This window comes from Numenius arquata, chromosome 8 (assembly GCF_964106895.1).
Source record: "Numenius arquata chromosome 8, bNumArq3.hap1.1, whole genome shotgun sequence".
NCBI lineage: Eukaryota > Metazoa > Chordata > Aves > Charadriiformes > Scolopacidae > Numenius > Numenius arquata.
The window spans coordinates 25,795,796-25,813,133 of NC_133583.1; the positions used below are offsets into that span (position 1 = coordinate 25,795,796).

Sequence of the window (17,338 nt, forward strand, 5' to 3'; positions counted from 1 at the left end):
TTACAAGGTTTCATCTTACTCTGCTGGAATGTCGGCTGGTTCAGTCCAGATGTGCTCAGCTTCCTCTGCACGAACGGGTCGTTGTTCACCGCAGGAAGGCCCAGGGCTCCGGTTCCTATGCCAGTCAGGCTACCGGTAGTAAGACCACCTACCAAAAAAGCAAACCCATAGTAAGACCACCTTACTGGAATGCAAGCAACTGGTCACCTCAATTGCACCCTTCCCAGTACGCCAGGGGGTTGGAAGGGACCTCTGGAGATCATCTGGTCCAAGCCCCTGGCTAAAGCAGGTCCACCCAGAGCAGGGTGGACAGGAATGTGTCCAGGTGGGTTTGGAATGTCTCCAGAGGAGATGACTCCATACCCTCTCCGGGCAGCCTCTTCCGGGGCTCTGCCACCCCCACAGGAAAGAAGTTCCTCCTCACGTTGAGATGGAATCTCCCATGTTCCAGTTTGTGCCTGTTGCCCCTTGTCCTGTCACCAGGCACCACTGAGAAGAGTCTGGCCCCATCCTCCTGACACCCACCCTTTAGATATTGCTCAGCATAAGATCCCCTCAGTCTGCTCTTCTCCAGCTGAACAGCCCCAGGGCTCTCAGCTTTTCCTCAGCAGAGAGATGCTCCAGTCCCTCATCATCCTTGTAGCCACTGCTGGACTTTATTCAGCAGTTCTCTGTCCTTCTTGAACTGGGTAGCCCAGAGCTGGTCCCAGTGCTCCAGATGCAGCCTCACCAAGGCAGAGTAGATGGGGAGGATGACCTCCCTTGACCTGCCGGCCATGCTCTTCTTGATGCCCACTAGAAGACCACTGGCCTTCTGGGCCACCAGGGCACATTGCTGGCTCATGGGCAACTTGTTGTCCACCAGGACTCCCAAGTCTGTCTCTACAGACCTGCTCTCCAGCAGGTCAGACCCAACCTGTACCAGTGTGTGGGGTTATTCCTCCCGAGGTGCAGGACCACCTTGTCATTTCCAAGCTCATTGGCCTCATATGTGGCCAATATAAAGCAGTTTTCTCTCAAGCAGTTCCTCATCTCAGTCCTCACCTAAAACAACACTGCTGAAATATGTCAAAACACTCACCCTCTTGACTCTCAAACTTTTTAAACCTATTGCAGCTGCAAGACCCTGAAGTACTGTTTCAGCAGTGACCTGGGAGCGAGGACTGTGTAATTCCCTCCCACACAACACACAGCTTTTCTCCAGTATTTTCAACCATGGCAATAACAGCGCCTTAGCTCCGATATATCAAAAATACCAACCGCTCCACCCGGATAACAGTACCTGGAAGCTGCGAAGAGAGTCCTCCGATGCCACTGAAACCCGTTGTCTGGTTTTGGGTGGAAAGAGGGGGAAACGCTTTTGCTGGTGACTGAGGAGTACTGAAGGCAGAGCCCAAGTTGGGAGGGAAGCCCTGCATGCTCTGGGTGTGAGGAGCAGCCGAGCCACCTAAACTAAGAGACGCCATTCCCGCCAGCGAGTCGATCTGAACGGAGAGAGGAAGATTGTACATAGCCATCCATAAACCCTAATCAAGCTGATTTTTGGCAGGTTTTATATAGAGACAGCTACAGGTCAAAACATTCTTGAGAAGAGCTTTTCTGCATTGTTACTTTAAATTCTGAAGTTATCCAGATAACCACCAAAAATCAGTCTGCAGAACGCGATTTCACTTTTTCTTCTACAATCCCATAAAATCCTTTTCTACCAGCGGTTTTATGGAAAGGCTGATTGTTTCATAGGCTCCAGTTAAGCGTAACACAACAGTAAATGCTTATAAGGAGGAGTACACAGATTTTTATACTAGCTTAGTTTATGCTCTGCCATTTGTGACCTCAGACGTCACCCCAAGCCTTATAAAGGCTATTTCATTTCAAGCTCACAGAGTATTTTTGAGTGTCTGAAGGGTCCCATTATGCCCACTTTTCACAGCTAAATACGTGAATGCAGTCTTCAATAAAAAGCATTAAGACCTGGGTGATGAGTAGGAGGGAAGGCACAATACCAGCTGACAAAGCGGTAAGTTAAGAGCTCCTGACTAGGAACAGCAGAAAACTGCGTTATCTACCCAAAAAGACAGCACAACTGCAGACAAACATCTGCTGCTCTATTTGTTCACATCAGTTATTTGCAGCAGGTTGCCAAGATATTTGGTACATCTGATGAGCAACTTCAATAAAGCAACAATTTACAAGGAAACTGCTCTCTGTATTTAGTTTACGTAATCTACCGATGCTTCAGACATTCTTAAATGCTGAATTGCCACTATTTCATGTGAAAAACTTGGCACTGCTTTAAAATCTGCCATTGAACATAATTGCTAGAAGCAAAACCTGTCTGTAACGTGTTGCTCCCAGAGGAGGAAGGGATGATGAGTGGCAGGGAGTAACTTAAATGTACCTTGTTTTTAAAAGAGCAGTTCAGTTGAGAGCTGAAGAGCCCCAGTTATAACAAGTCCTTACGCTCTAGCACTGTTGCTTGGCCCGTGAAGCTACAAACAAGACACATCAGGTTCAAAGGCAGTGCTTAATTCTTAAAAGTCTTAGTAAATTTTAGCACTTTAAAAGAAACCCTCAAGTTATTTTAAATAAACAAAATCTCTACCCCTCTCTCCAGTGCTCCCATCCTGCTATATTTCAGTTACATCTTACAGACATTTGTGAAGTGAGAGACAGTTCTGAACTACAACCCTCCAGCGTTATTCTGTAGTTACAAGCAAGTTATCTAGACATGCAAGCCTAGAACTAAGGGAGCCAGACGATGTTTTTACTTAGTCCTGCTGAAAGAGCTCAAATAGTGGAGCAGAACTAACGCTAAATCAATGCCACCTTCTAAAAACGCAGCACGTTGTCTACCTGTACGGGAGAGATGGCATCCAAGCTGCTGGCACTGGGCGGGCGTCCCTTCGGCATGACTCCGGGTGGTGGCTGCCTGGCCTTGTTCATGACATTACTGCAGTTGGCCACCATGGTGAGGATCGTCTCCGACAGCTCCTGGGAAACACTCCTAGAGCACACAAGTAGGATAGTGAGCCACGTAACTCATTCACGAAGCTAGGGCCCTTAACTTATTTGGGTTTCCTACGGAAATCTGGGCCACGTTTCACAAATAGAGATTGCAAAATGACCCCAGCAGAAGCTACATTTTGTCACCTGCAACACTTGCAGTAGAGCATGTCCCAAGAAAAACGGCTATATTTAAATAGAAAATTTTAAACTGTAGTTCTAGAAGTTCACCTCCAATAGATTATTCCTTTGTTTTCAACAATCCAAATACTCCTTTACGGTTACCCCAGCAAGTACTGACTTACAGAAAGCTGAGATGTGTACCTACATGGCTCTAGCAGTCCAGTCCTTGGAAGAACAGACTATCTACAACAGTCTTTGTCTGCTGTTGTCCACATCATGGGCTACATACAGCTCAGCCTCAGGAATTAAAACACAAACCCTGATGCTTTCATTCCCTGTTCAGATCCGCTCAAGGCTCCCTCCTATTCCCAGACTTCACCGTTCATGATTATTTCCATTCTGAGTCTTGTTACATACAAAGTCTCTCCAAAAGAGGAGATACAACATGACTAAAGCTTGATGACTACATAGTCCACGACAAAACAGGATGAGAGGTAAATACCACCGCCTGATTCACTAACACTCATCTGTCTATAAACTGAAAGACGAGCTTCACGCACTAACATTAAACCAAAACAGACAGGAAAAAGCCATCAGAAAACTCAAACTTAGGCATGAAGTCACTGCACAATGGAGAGCAGTCAGTACATCTCCCCAAAACATTCCACCTCTGATTGCCAGGTTCCAAACTGGAAGGAAAACCAGCTCTGCCGCTGACATACCTACCCACAAACGTACTAACACAACACTCCCATTTTCCTTTTGGAAAATACAGCTAATTATTTACAGCTTTCCTGAACTTTGGTTCTACCTTTTCAGTAAGGACAGCTAAAGCTCCTTCCTGTAACGAGAAAACTATCCCAAAACAACTTTGTTAACCTTGTCTGGAAATGCCTCATTTTAATTGAATTTTCACAAGCTTTTAGTGCACAGCTGTCGGAACAAGCAGAAAGAGAGAGGAAACATCCTGACAATCAAGGCAGGAAAACAAAGTGCAGATCAGCCTTCTGCTTTGGCAAGTATCCCACGACAGACTAAAGAGAGTTAGGGGCTTCCAGGTGCTCTCCAAAGCCAGTGATCCACCCCATAGTGTGGGTAAAAGCTGGCCCGAGACAGAGGGGAAGCTGGCGAGATTCCATGGGTGAGCACGTCCCAACATACGGCAACAAAGATTTTATCAACTGCTTCACAAGCTGATTCCTTTACATGCTTTAACATCCTCTCACCAGGGTCTAGTGTTGAAAACTTTAAAAGCAAGAGGCTGGGAGGGTGTGTACCAAAAAGCGATCAGAAACCTACCTTCAAAGAAAACCCAAATGGATTTCTGTTCTGAGAAAGCGCAGCCAGACCCAAAGACAGAGCTCCGAGCTTGGCACATGGTAGGCTCAGTACCTACAATACCTATTTTTCAGCACCCCCAATGCCACAGTCTCAGAAATCTCAACATTTAAGTGCAAGTATGACCAATTAATAGGCAGAGTTTTTTCCTGATGCAGGAGGCATCCCAGGATCACACACCACTGCAGCTAACCAGGAACAGGACTAGAGACTGAGTTCAATCACAGTTATCACCCTCAATGTTTTACTCTCCCTGTTTTTGTAGCAGTTAAATTCGCAATCTTTACGCTTAAATACTACAGCACGCTTTAGTAAAACAAATTCCAATCTGCTGTAGACAGATGATATGAAGACTAAGATAAGCTTACAGCCCCAGAGTCTGATACTCATGGTGACCAGTTAGGCCATTCATGCTTTGGAGCAAACCCCTAAGGTTACGTCCTGCCTCTAGACAGACTGAAGGTTAACTGTTTTTATCGTGTCAAAAACCATGCTGCTGTATCAAGATGCAAACATCACAATATTTCTAAATAGCACAAAACTGCCGGTTTCCACACCCACCCCACCCCCCCATGCATTTAACCAAATGATATTAAAAAGAAAGTAGATGTGCATTATTTGATAACTAACTTTAGAAGAAAATGTTCATCTTTAAGTTCTACGTAAAAATACGTTCAGGCATCTAACCTAATCAGAGCCATTCCCAGAAGCGAAGTAGGGGAAAACTGCAGGAAGGAGAACTTTGAAACACAAGCGAAGAGGAGAGCCAGGGCCCACAGTCAGCCAGCTCTAGGGGAACAAAACTGTCAGCTTAAGGGAAGCTCCAGCTTGCTGGAATAACAAGTTCACTTCTTTTGCCCCCTTTTTTTTTTTTAACCCATTTTTACAGAGCAAGGAAAAGCCTTTTCATTCCCCTAGACACAGGGAGCCAGAAGCCTCTTTCCTTCTTGAGGCAGGGACCGAGAAGGAATGACCATTCCTTGGACTGTGGTGGACACGACAGCATGGAAGAGGCACTGCCGCTCCTTCAGGGAAGGACTTCTCATTAGCAGTTTGTTACCAAACCCCTGGCCAGCCCCTGTGGTTCCTGCAACCACCCTGACTTCACTTGAAAAACACTCAGTAATAAAAAGAACACTCATTTCTTTTTGAAGCCTCGCTGCTGTGTGGTGCCACAACTGCGGTGCTCACCAATGATAAACAAGTCGCACCAAAAATAAAGTCTCAGCCACCAGGACCCTGCACGTTCTAAGAAAAGCGTCTCCCTGGACACAAAAAGGGACAAGAAGTAACTACAGCCTAATTAAAGAGCAGGCTCCTAAACCAACAGATTTAGGAGACGGCAGACTTCAGCTACTGAAGTGGAACTGCTCTCCCAGGCATATTTAATATTTACTGTGATTTTAATCTTCTAGTCTTTACAACGCCTGCTTCCATTTGTGACTGAAAACTAAGCTAATCAAAGCAATTGCTTCATGAAAGAAATCCAAGTGTTTTCTTTTTAAAGCTCAAAGAGAATACCTAATGGGACATGACTGCAAGTAGGTCACATTCTTGCATAAAAGGGAATACAAGTAGCTATAAAAAGAAACCAAAAAGCTGAGAGAATTGTGCCAGTAGAGAACTAGTGGCTTTTGGAATTAATTGAATAAATAAAACTTGGTAACACATTAAGATTCAGAACACAGTGACATCAAATGCAAGTCAAGTCTACAGTTAACTATTAAACTTCTAAGATGTAGACACGGTAGCATGCAAAATAACCAATATAAGTTAATTTGTGAACTAGAACTTCAGAAGATGCACTTTGAGTTGAAAAATAACAGCCATCTTTTCAGTCCAAGAGGTGGGCTGAATATAAAATATTCATTATATTTCACAAACAATACCGCAACAACATTTTGAAGTTTAATGGCCCAGGTCCCAGCAGAAATCAGGAGACTCTTTTCTCCTAAAATATTACAGGTACCTCAAATTCCCTTCCACTTCAAATACGCACCATGACAATTTGGCATTGATACTCATTTCTTAGCATCGACATGAGGGCCAGGAATCATCCTGGATACCTTTGAAACGTTTCTTTCATCCATCAGGGCAACACTGGCTACGCCAAAGGACACAATATAAGATCAGGTAACGTGCGCAGGGACACGCCGGCCTCTTTTGGTGTCAAACACCAAACCCAGCCCCATCTCCAGCTTTCAGTCTCTCTGGCTTGTGTGTTGCACTGTGCTACACTGTCTTTGAAATATTGCTGCTAAGTGCCATCTTCATCTGACAGTATTTAAGAAGAGACACCACAGATATTTTACAAGTCATCTTTCCTAAACATTAACACAATATTTAAAAATTGATTTGTTCAATTTCAGTTTCCATTAGTCTTTCTATAGTCTAACCCTCCCTCCAGCAGATGAACACAGCTCTCCAAGACCCACACTTTTTTCTTCTAGACTTTAGCTAAATAATCTGATCTGCTAAAGATCTTAAGATATTTTCCATCCTTTGACTACTGTGAGACTGTTGTCTTCATTTAAGACAGAAGTTACACACGTCTAGTCCGAGTCGCAATTACGTTACAGCCACCACTTACCATTTTTCTCCTACACATAAGGACTGCATTAGCTCTTTCTGCTGGGCTACAAACCACACAGGGAAGAATTGCCTTAACACAAACAAAATCCTTTATACAGTCACTGTTTCCTAAGATGCTGTCCCATCCTGTAGTTACGGTCTATATATTCCCTTTTAGTCCAAATTACAGCCCTGTATCTAGTCAAAGAATCATAGAATTGTCCAGGTTAGAAGGGGCCTTTCAGATCATCTAATCCAACCAGCAACCTCACGCTGACAAGAACCGCACCTGTCCCTCAGCACCACATCTGCCCGGCTTTTAAACACCTCCAGGGATGGTGACTCCACCACTTCCCCGTGCAGCCTGTTCCAATGCTTGAGAGCCCTTTCAGTGTAAAAATTTTCCCCAATATCCATCCTAAACCTCCCCTGGAGCAACTTGAGGCCGTTTCCTCTTGTCCCGTCACCTGTTCCTTGGGAGAAGAGACCGACCCCCCCCGGATAACACCCTCCTTTCAGGGAGTTGTAGAGAGTGAGAAGGTCTCCCCTCAGCCTCCTTTACTCCAGGCTGAACACCCCCAGCTCCCTCAGCCTCTCCTCATGAGACTTGTGCTCCAGACCCCTCACCAGCTCCGTTGCCCTTCTCTGGACCCGCTCCAGCACTTCATTAACAACCTGGGATCTGACTAACCAGTCATCCCCTAGTTACCAAGACCACCTCACCTGTTTGATTATAATGACAAGACGACTCTTTCATGCTCTTGTGACCTAGTCTACAACAGAAGTTTCAGTGCAAAATTAAACATACTACTGAATCTATCCATGTAAGCTTATAGACTCTCATTAGCCCCATTCTCCAAGTGAAATTCCAAACCAGCTGTGACTGTGTGCCAGCAAACAAGCTGCAAACAGGTTACATGTTCCTTGTGAGCAATCTAATCCTTACCCAGCACAAGCCTGCAGACAGGCCAACATCGTCGCCAAGGTTTCTGGAGGAAGCTGAGCACTTTTGGGTTGATCTTTTTCTGGAGCAAGGCCACCCAGGATAGATGGACATCTTCTCTTTAAGAAAGTCATGCAGGCCTGGATGAAGGGCTCCTGAGGAAAAAAAACATTAATCTCCCAAACTGCATCCAAGCCACTATTTCAAACGTGGTGATTGCACCGTGCAAAGAATCGCACTAAGGTATTATAGTTCAGTGAAAATGCTGAACTATCAAGACGATGGACACTTTCCACAACTTTAAAGCTACTTATAAAATCGTTAAAGTGACTCGAGTTAGTCACCGATACAGCGCAGAAATAAAAAGAAAAAAATCCTGCTTTACCCCATGCTCCCGAATTTTATCTGTGAGCCATTTGTCAAGTTTGAGGTATTCCCGTCGAGAGGCAAGTGCAGCAAGGTCAATAACAAAGGCAAATGGAGTACCATTTAGCAGCATTGACAAGGCCTAAAGAAAAAAAAAAATCAGAAGACTACTAGTGAAGACACAAGGACACCCTTTCCCCTTTCTTTTCTTTCTAATCCCCATATACTTTTTAAGCAAAGAAGTCTTGCTCTCACACACTGCTGTGCTTTCTTTGGCAACAAAATGGTTGTTACTATCAGCTTGTCTTACAGATCGCTCATTAGACAAATAAGCACGAGCTCTCGTTTGAAGGCACGACCCCACCTTCTTTGAAACGACCTTGTGCTGACGGTTTTAAATTCCTCTATATGAAAATCCACCAGCAAGTGGCCAAGAACTACCAAGTTGATACTGCAACAGAATTAATCAGAAGAGCCTGGCATCTACCTGCAAACAAGCCTCAAGCCCTTCAGAGCCACTTTGAATGTATCTGCTCAAAGCGTTCATCTTTGAGCACAGTAACTGCTACAATAACACTGCCTTCAAGCAGCAGTCGGTGCTCTTGCACTTCAAGACACCCAATTATTTTGCATCTAATTTTAGGAAGCAATAAAGGCCTCAAAGAAGTCAGTCACAGCTTCCAGTCCCTCTGGTGAAGGTATAAACAACTGAAAAGTAGAAGTATTCTTAAGAAATCCCTGTTCCACGTATCTTAGCAGTGCCACTTTCACACAAATGTCTGAAGGGTATTTTCCACATTCTCATTTCAATGGTATCCAAGGTTAAAACAGCCTCAGCTCTTCCCGGATTTACAGTACACTCACAGAGCACGCAGTTCTATTCTACTGCTTCCCAAGCACTCGCCAGCTAGGCCGCGATAAACAGCTCTACTGCAAACACCAAGTAAAATGTCTTGGGTTCACAACCAGCCAGGCCAGAAAGCATCTGCAGTCAGATACCACGACTCAGCTGAAAAGCACTTGAAGTCACACGAACATAAGCTGTTTTGTTTGGTTGCTTTGTTTTAAATGAGGTACGGCAGCAACAAGTGAATTCAGACATGCTTAAACAAAATAATCCTTACTAAATTAGTCACATCTAAGTTAAGCTTAGCCTTTGTTAAAAGATGAGCAAGTCTGCACAAGACATCAGATGGAAAGCAATGGCGTCGTTATGCAGAACTCACCTTCAAGTCTTGTGCCACATCAAGGATACGGGACAGTTTTGCTTGGTCATACTGCTCCCCTCTCATGTACCACTCTGCCATCGCGTGCATGATAAGCTGACGAATCGAAGGAGACTGACCCTAAGGAGAATTAAATAAGGATTGTAATTCATGCTTCTATCAAAAGGATCGACTCTGTGAACATTAAGCAGGATATTTCACCTCTAAAGCTTAAGATGCAAAGGTATTTACTCTTTAGCTTCAGAACTTAGCTGCTGAGTTGGGCTCTTACTGTGCAATAATAAAGCACCCAGGAGATACAACCAAAGGATGTATGATGACTACGAATGGTTAAGAAGGTACATCCCCATCTCTTTTCTCCTACTGTAGGGGTCTAATCCCTCTCAATTGCAGAAAAATTGCATTTGGAATATGGAAATCTTATGTCTGACATGATGTCCTAAAGTGAGAATTTCAACATCACACCATAACACAGAAAACACACCATCGAGTTCTTTGCTCACACAGGGGCAATTTTAAAATACAACACAACTAAGATTTTGATGGCAGCAAGGGTTTTTGCTTAAAGGTTCCATCATCCAAGGAAGTGAAACACCTTCAGGTTGTGGATGGCAGCATGTCACACGGCAGCCATCACTTCATACTCTATTCTGAAGCCTACCCTGCAGAAAAATTGCATGTTCTGCCGTTTCAAGACCGTATGCCAAAAGCACATCGCTTCTATCCCACCCCCCCATTCTTCAAAGTAACGACTTTTATCAGGAAAAATAAAAAACGTTCAGAGCACTTCAGCCAGCAAATAGTCTTAATTTTGCAGTGAACGCAGACCAAGACGGCAGAGGTCAAGCTTCGTCTCGATAATTCTACTGGAAGCAAGGGCAAGATGCTTCCTAATGCAGATTCCCTCCCACCCCAGAGGCTTCCTCTGCCTTAGATTTCTTCTTATGACTCCTATTTGCTTAACGACCAGTGGACACAATGATGAAGGCCATACCAAGAGGCAAATCCATAAAGGCCTACTCGTTTGCCTATTAAAAGCACGGGATTTACGTATATAGTTACCCTGTCTCTACATGGAAACTCTCCTTGAGGAAGGTCAGCAGCCAGTCCTAATTTTGCAGAAAACACCCTTGACTCTTAAAACTCTTTGTACCCAGAATAAATAGCCTTCATCTTTTAGCAAGTACCACAGAGATTATTCTGGTTTAAACCCCCTCACCCCTTACTGCTTCAAGTTTCTACACTCTCAATGTGCGAGGCTGAGAGTTAGTTGGGGCGTTGTTGCCGTTTGGGGTTTTGGTGGTCTTTTTTTTTTTTAAAAACAAAATAAATCAAACTTTTTTTTTAAACCTTTTGGTTTTAACCAAAGTCAAACTTAACTTTGATCTCTCTACTTTTCCAGGAATGTTTTCTTGAGGAACGTTATTTCTTTGTTCCGAATAGATTTCCCCAAAGAAAATCAAATCACAACAGTTTGCTTCGAGGCGGGGAGGAGAGAGCTCAGATTTACTTTGCACAAACCACTGATAATTCACCTCTTGGGTTTGACATTTCCTAGTTCACAAACCAACACATACGTTGCTGTTCTAACTGTTCTATCTATTTAACAAACTTTCAGTGACACGAACAAACTCCAGGCACACTCCAGTGAAAATCCTTACCTGTCCGTGCCACGCATAGTGCAAAATGATGGCAGAGTTGGGGTGGTTGCCAAGGAAAATTGGCATGAGCGTGGAGATGAGTTCGTGGCGCAAGGTATGCCAGGAAGTGTTGATCTGCAGTAAGGCCAATACCAACATATCTGGGCAATGCTTGATAGGAAAACTGAAGAGCTGCTTAACCTGCTCATACTGTCCCACTTCTGCCAATCGTAACAGAGATTCAATCAAATCCAGGCTCTTCCTAACAAAAGAAAAAACACCAATAGAACAAGCGCCCCCGCAAAAGTTACAAAGAGATCCTGGATTCAAGCATTTTGTAGCAACAGCTGTAAATTGATATAAAGTAACGTCCCACTGTAAACATCCTGATATTGCAGCTCTTATCACACACAATTAGGCCTACAAGAGCATTCTTAACCATGAAAAATAACTCCCCTCCCCTTTTTTTTTTTTTTTTGCAAACCAATTTAAGAGCTTAAAACCTTCTGGTTCTGTTAGGGAAGAACTGAAACTGATGTTGGAAAAAAAACCTGAGGTGGGTGACTTGGATAATTTACTTTGAAAAATACTTCCAGAAAAGGAAAACGCTTTTTAAAATACCTCGAGTTCCCACCTGTGAAACTTAGTGAATATATTCTACTTGCTTTGTCTGCTTTATAGACAAGTAACCATTGTTGCCTTCTCCCACTTTACCCATAATCCCCACCCTCCAATCCCCTATTTTGAGCCATACAATGGAAATAGAAGCAAATATCTTCACAGAAATCAGCTACACAAGCTGTATCAAAAGAAGGGGCGTAAGGGTCAGCTCGGAAAGTCACACTAGTCAGCTTTATGCACTAACTCAGTAATAACTATATACATTTACTATTTAAACGCCAGGACTTCTTTCATACAAGTAGAGAAAGTTTTTCTGATGTCATCCTAGGACAGAGAGATTTAAATTCCTACCTCCTCAATTCCCTCCTCTCAGCTCACAATATCTGCCAAAATACAGTAGCAGAAATTCTCCAGACAATAAGACTCCAATAAAAGCAAGACCTGGCAGTACATTTTCAGATACTATGGAAGTACATAGGAAATTCTGACAGCACAGGAACTTTCACCCATCAAACATGGAACAAATACTAATGGCTGATCTATTGGGATGTACACAGAGCTACAAATAAATCAGGTTGTGTGACAATAAAGACACATTTGATCAGAGCAGTAATCTTACTCTAAATCTAGGTAAGAAAAGCAGTTGAGAGAGCAGGTTTACCATGTGGCAATTTCTCGATTGTCATCCTCCGGTGGTGCTTTCAGGATGTCTGTGGCGACAGTATGACAAGGGTAGTCAGCAAAACAGAAGATCTCAGGGTTTATGAGGGAATGTTGAATGAAGGAGAGCTGGAATAGAAGACAGCAAAAATATTTCAGGTATTTAGAGTTTCAGGTTCCTTCCACTTCATCAACCACCCCATTTCGGAGAATGATGCAAATCAACAAAGCAGTAGAGATGAGCCAAGATTTATTATCAATGTGTTTTATGCAAGACTGAACTTCACACTTCTCCTCCCAGGATTTCTCAAAGTGACAGATAACAGCTGTGCTGAGGGTACCTTTTTTGCACAAAGCTGTATTTTGCAGACAAAGCTCTAGTCTTTTTGTGTAACCAGGTAAAAACCTCAGAGCACAGCCCTGCAGCAACAGTTCTACGCTCAGCTGCGTTACGGATCAGAGCTCTGCTAAAACCACATTGGCCGTTCAAGAAATTCAGGAACTTCGCAAGTGTTGTACAGACACAGCAGAGACACTGGTAAACCTACCTGGCCCTCTGCGTGCTTCCAAGGTCTGTATATGGCATTCACTGGAAAAACCTCCATGCCCAGCCCTCTCTGGATGCCAAACACTACAATATGCAGGCCCTTGCTGTCACGAATCTGAAATCCCGGGTGGTCCAATTCATAGGTTACTACTTTGAAGTCCAGGCTAGGATTCTGCAACCAGAAAAACAAGGGAACAGTCAGCCTTGAACATTACAACCTTCAGTACTGTCTTGTAAGGGTCCCTGGTTCATCAGTATTTTATCCAGCATCCACTCGACTTTTCACTGAAAGCAAGCGTTTTTGTTTTTAAAAGAACATGATTTGGATAGTTTTGAGAACTTGATGCATGTTTGAAAGTAGTGTGTGAGACTGCCCTTCCCCCAGCACTACACACAGTAGCTGTCTGTCCTTCCAAACATTTCATTAACAAGTCTTCAAAAAAATCCCAAACACATAGCTCCTTTCTTAGCATGCGAACTCATTCCTTTTGTTGGTGCCCATATGCCCTCCAATAAAAGGCAGAAGGATCTGATCTGCTGGCAAAGAAGAATTTGCTTTTCCTTTTGAAAAATGTACACTGCAAGTACTTGCAAAGCACCTATTAGATTTTCAGCAAGGGTGTGAAATTGTAAGAATGAGGGAACTATGGCCATTATGGGACACAGACCACTCCTTTCAGAGATAGATGAACACCAAAGAAAAAGCCAGTTGTATGTTCCAAGGTTTAGAAAAAACAAGAGTGTCTCCTGCACAGATTAGAGGGAACATACAGAAAAAAATCACCCAATATAAGGTAGGCAAAGGTAACAGTACTCATGTTTCACTGAGTTAATTATAAGCAGCAATTTTTGTAAAGCGGTGGAAAAACTTTCCTATTTCCGTAGCGTCATCGTATGCAAGAAGCATTTAGAGTTTTGGAATGAGTAACTACAAAAAAAAATTTGTTTCATTTTCATCATTAATGCCTACAGTGAGAAGCTTTTCGAAACAAGGTGCCTGATGCACAAAGCTTTCCACTGTCAGAACTAAGTTCAAACACAAAACCCCTCAGAGAACACACGCTGGTGTACGTGGGAGCAGCGTGGAACAAGTCTCAAGTTGCATCCAAGTTAGTCATTCAGGCAGCTTTTATTTCCCCACAATTCCTCAAAATATTCTTGTTCATGAGGAAAAAAACACCATTAAGTACAGCAGCGCAATTACACTAATGAGATTCAAAGCCATTCATGCTGCTAGGATCTTAAAAAGCTTTATATTCACACCGAGACATGCCCTTCTTTCAGGTATTTCACACAGAACACCAAGGTGTTCACAAAACTTACCAGCTCTTTAAGAACATCAATTAAGACCTCCACATTCCAGGTATGGACTTGTGTTCCATCACTTTTATCCTTGCCATCACTCCAAATCCCACTGCCAGGGGCCGAAATAGACTGCAAGTTAAATGCACTCAATCAAATACTAGGTAAAAATAAAGCAGTCTCAAAAACCACTAGCTACAGCACTCCCTGTGCTATGAAGGCAAAAAGTTCAGACCAGTAAGGACAGCAGTCGCACACTTCTGAGAATCTTTCCTTCAACCATGTATTACAGACAATTACAGCAGAAGAGACAGAAGTGTAAGTGTTGAATAATAAAAGCATTTTTTGAGTTACTAGAGGCTAGTAACTAGCATTTTCTGCCGATTACAATATACGTAATCCCCACCCCAGTAGGCCACTCACTTGTAATGGAATACCATCCGTCAACCCTGAATGAGTCCGAGCCATCATCCCCAAAACCCTGGCAACCTGGGCAGCCGTGACTTCCCGAACACCAAATTGCATGATTATGTTGCGACATTCTTCGACACTAAGATGCAACAAAACAGAGAGATCTTAATATGAAAGCAGGTTTCACTGTGGCACAACGTAAGACCAAAGTAAGACCTGTGGGTATGGTTGGGACCACACAGATTGTTGGGGGAAACTAACTGCAGATTGTAAAATATGACCGTTTACTCAACTTCAGTTGTGTTACTCAAATGATCTAACATAACAAAATTCTAGGACAAGAAAGGCAGCAAATTCAATAGAAAGTCTGTGCAAATGTTTCCATTTCTGTGCCACGTATTCAATTCAAAGCCAGGTCTACTTAAGTGACAGATGCTTCACTTTTACTCCGCCAAAGTAAAAGCACAGGGCAGGTTTGGCATCGGTTTCTGTTAAAAGCACTTCCATGTATTGACCTGTGATACCCAGCTTCAGAGACTGAAGCTTTCCACCAGCTAAAAGTGAAACAAAGGCTCTGAGAATGCGCATTTCCAAATGATGTGCACTCAAAACGTAAGCTGAGAAAACGTGTCTTTTAGCCCGACGTGTCTCTGATGAGGTCACCAGCAAAAACCTTCAAGGAGCCAAAAAAGCAAACAACGAGCAGATGTTTAAGTTGCAATTTTAGAACCGAAGGCCTTTTTTGCAATTTTGGTTCCACTTTTCATAATTAGGCCAAAAATTCAAGATTTATACAGCATCAATATAGATCAGAAAAAAGATTTTATTAACTGATAGTCAAGTTCTTATAAAACCTTTACAAGAAATGTGAATACCTTTACCTAGCACTTCTTATCATGACAAAATCCAATTTCAAAAATCCAAATTTCAACAGACACACTATACACATTGGAAGAAAGCAAAATATAAGAGGAATCAAAACAAATGACCTCATAATACTTAATGAGCTACTAGTTATTTTAGTACTTTAAGTGTTCTTTAACTTTTGCCTCAAGAAACAAGGAAGAAAACCACCGCCACCCAAGATGCTTGAAAATGACATTTTTCTACAAACCTTGTACAAAAACCATAGCCAACTTCTTGCATGAAATCTGCCAGAGAACTCTCCATCATGGTTTTGGCTATCCCTCCAGAATCAGGCAGGATCCTGTCCATTAGAATGTCCCGTTTTTCAGGGTATAGAAGTGGTGCAAGCACCACGGGGCAACGCTCCTGGGGAAAATCTAAAGGCAAGAGTAACAAAAAAAAAAAAAAAAGCATCAAACCCCCCAAAATACCAGTTGTATGCAAGTGACTAGTCAAAATAATGTGGTTGTTGCAGAAATCAAGAGGGTATTTGTGCAGCATCCCTACACCCCACCTCCCAGTTCTCTACCGGCACTTGGATATTCCTCAAGAAGAAGAACGTGGAACAGAGTAGGTTCATAGAGGTTCACTGCAGCTGCGCTGGTGGTGAGTTTAGAACCAGATTGTCACTAACAACAGTCATCCAAAAAAAGCACTGAGCAGGAAACAATCCAGCGGCACAGCAAAAGCCTCTCCTCCAAATCAGGAAGTATTAGGAAACAAAGGATCTGCTACCGAGTGTAGGAAGCCTAGAAAATCTAAACCAGGAGCTTGGGCACGGAAAAGGAAACTACTCCCTCCCTCCTTCCAGGGAAGCAAAGTTTGAAGAGAGACAGAGTTACGAGAGGACCAGATGTGTAGCTGGTAGTTTTGCTCAGCCGCGAAGACACCTTGGGTCTACAGGTGGCCCTTCCAGAGACAGCATTAGCTTTACGATGATGCATAATGTCTCCATACCTTTTGTGGCCATTCAGAGAAGAGCTTCCCATTTCCCAAAGCAAAGCGAGGGGAATTACAGAAGCTAATACACATTAAAGTATGACCTAAGAAGTTAAACAAATAGAACAAATAGTTTGCTCTTGTAAAAAGGGTGCCTTCCTCTAGGTCTGTGCAGAACCGAGGAGCAGGCTGAATTAAATCCTCCTTATTCTGATGGGTTTACAGCAAACACTGCAGTTTCGGAAAGGAAGAGACTGCCACATGGGTAACGTCCCCTGCCATCTCACAAGCACCATGGTAGCTTCCAGGAAACGAACTGCAGTTTTATTCAAAAGCACTTCCCTCCCTGTGCTAGTGTTTCCTCCTAGATCTGCACCCAATATAAACAACCTAGTGCTTCAAATCCACCTATCTGAAATGGTAATGTATATTCCTTACACTGTAAGGAGTTCAAATTTTTCGGCTACAGTGCTGTCACCTTAGTTAAATCCACAAATATCATCCCACACCAGCGAGCAAGCACAGGCTTGAATATCCCTTACTTAACACTTATTTCTCACAACATACTCTTCAAAAAACCAAACATGAGACCACGTTACTGCTCACTGAAAACCAGTACATATGGCCAGATGCCAGAACAGCAGTATCTTTCTGTTGATTTAGAATTATGACAGTGTATTTAGTTCTACCTCTGCACCATTCTGGTCTGCACAGACAGTAAGTTACAAAAACTCCTTTCAAA

General features: G+C 43.1%; 1 protein-coding gene and 1 non-coding gene across 2 annotated transcripts in view; both read right to left on the bottom strand.

The window, feature by feature from the left end:
- Nucleotides 1-17,338, bottom strand: part of CNOT1 (CCR4-NOT transcription complex subunit 1) — a 60,197-nt gene that overhangs the window by 30,211 nt on the left and 12,648 nt on the right. The window contains exons 8-19 of the mRNA XM_074152504.1: nt 15,866-16,034; nt 14,764-14,890; nt 14,362-14,472; nt 13,040-13,210; nt 12,493-12,620; nt 11,232-11,472; nt 9,571-9,690; nt 8,364-8,486; nt 7,982-8,133; nt 2,854-3,004; nt 1,283-1,484; nt 5-148 (exon numbers count right to left, since the gene is read on the bottom strand). Coding sequence (XP_074008605.1) covers nt 5-148; nt 1,283-1,484; nt 2,854-3,004; nt 7,982-8,133; nt 8,364-8,486; nt 9,571-9,690; nt 11,232-11,472; nt 12,493-12,620; nt 13,040-13,210; nt 14,362-14,472; nt 14,764-14,890; nt 15,866-16,034 — 1,839 coding nt within the window. The remainder of the gene's footprint in view (nt 1-4; nt 149-1,282; nt 1,485-2,853; nt 3,005-7,981; nt 8,134-8,363; nt 8,487-9,570; nt 9,691-11,231; nt 11,473-12,492; nt 12,621-13,039; nt 13,211-14,361; nt 14,473-14,763; nt 14,891-15,865; nt 16,035-17,338) is intronic.
- Nucleotides 2,391-2,526, bottom strand: LOC141468064 (small nucleolar RNA SNORA50). Its single transcript, XR_012463358.1, has one exon. It is a non-coding gene; the product is annotated as a small nucleolar RNA SNORA50 (small nucleolar RNA).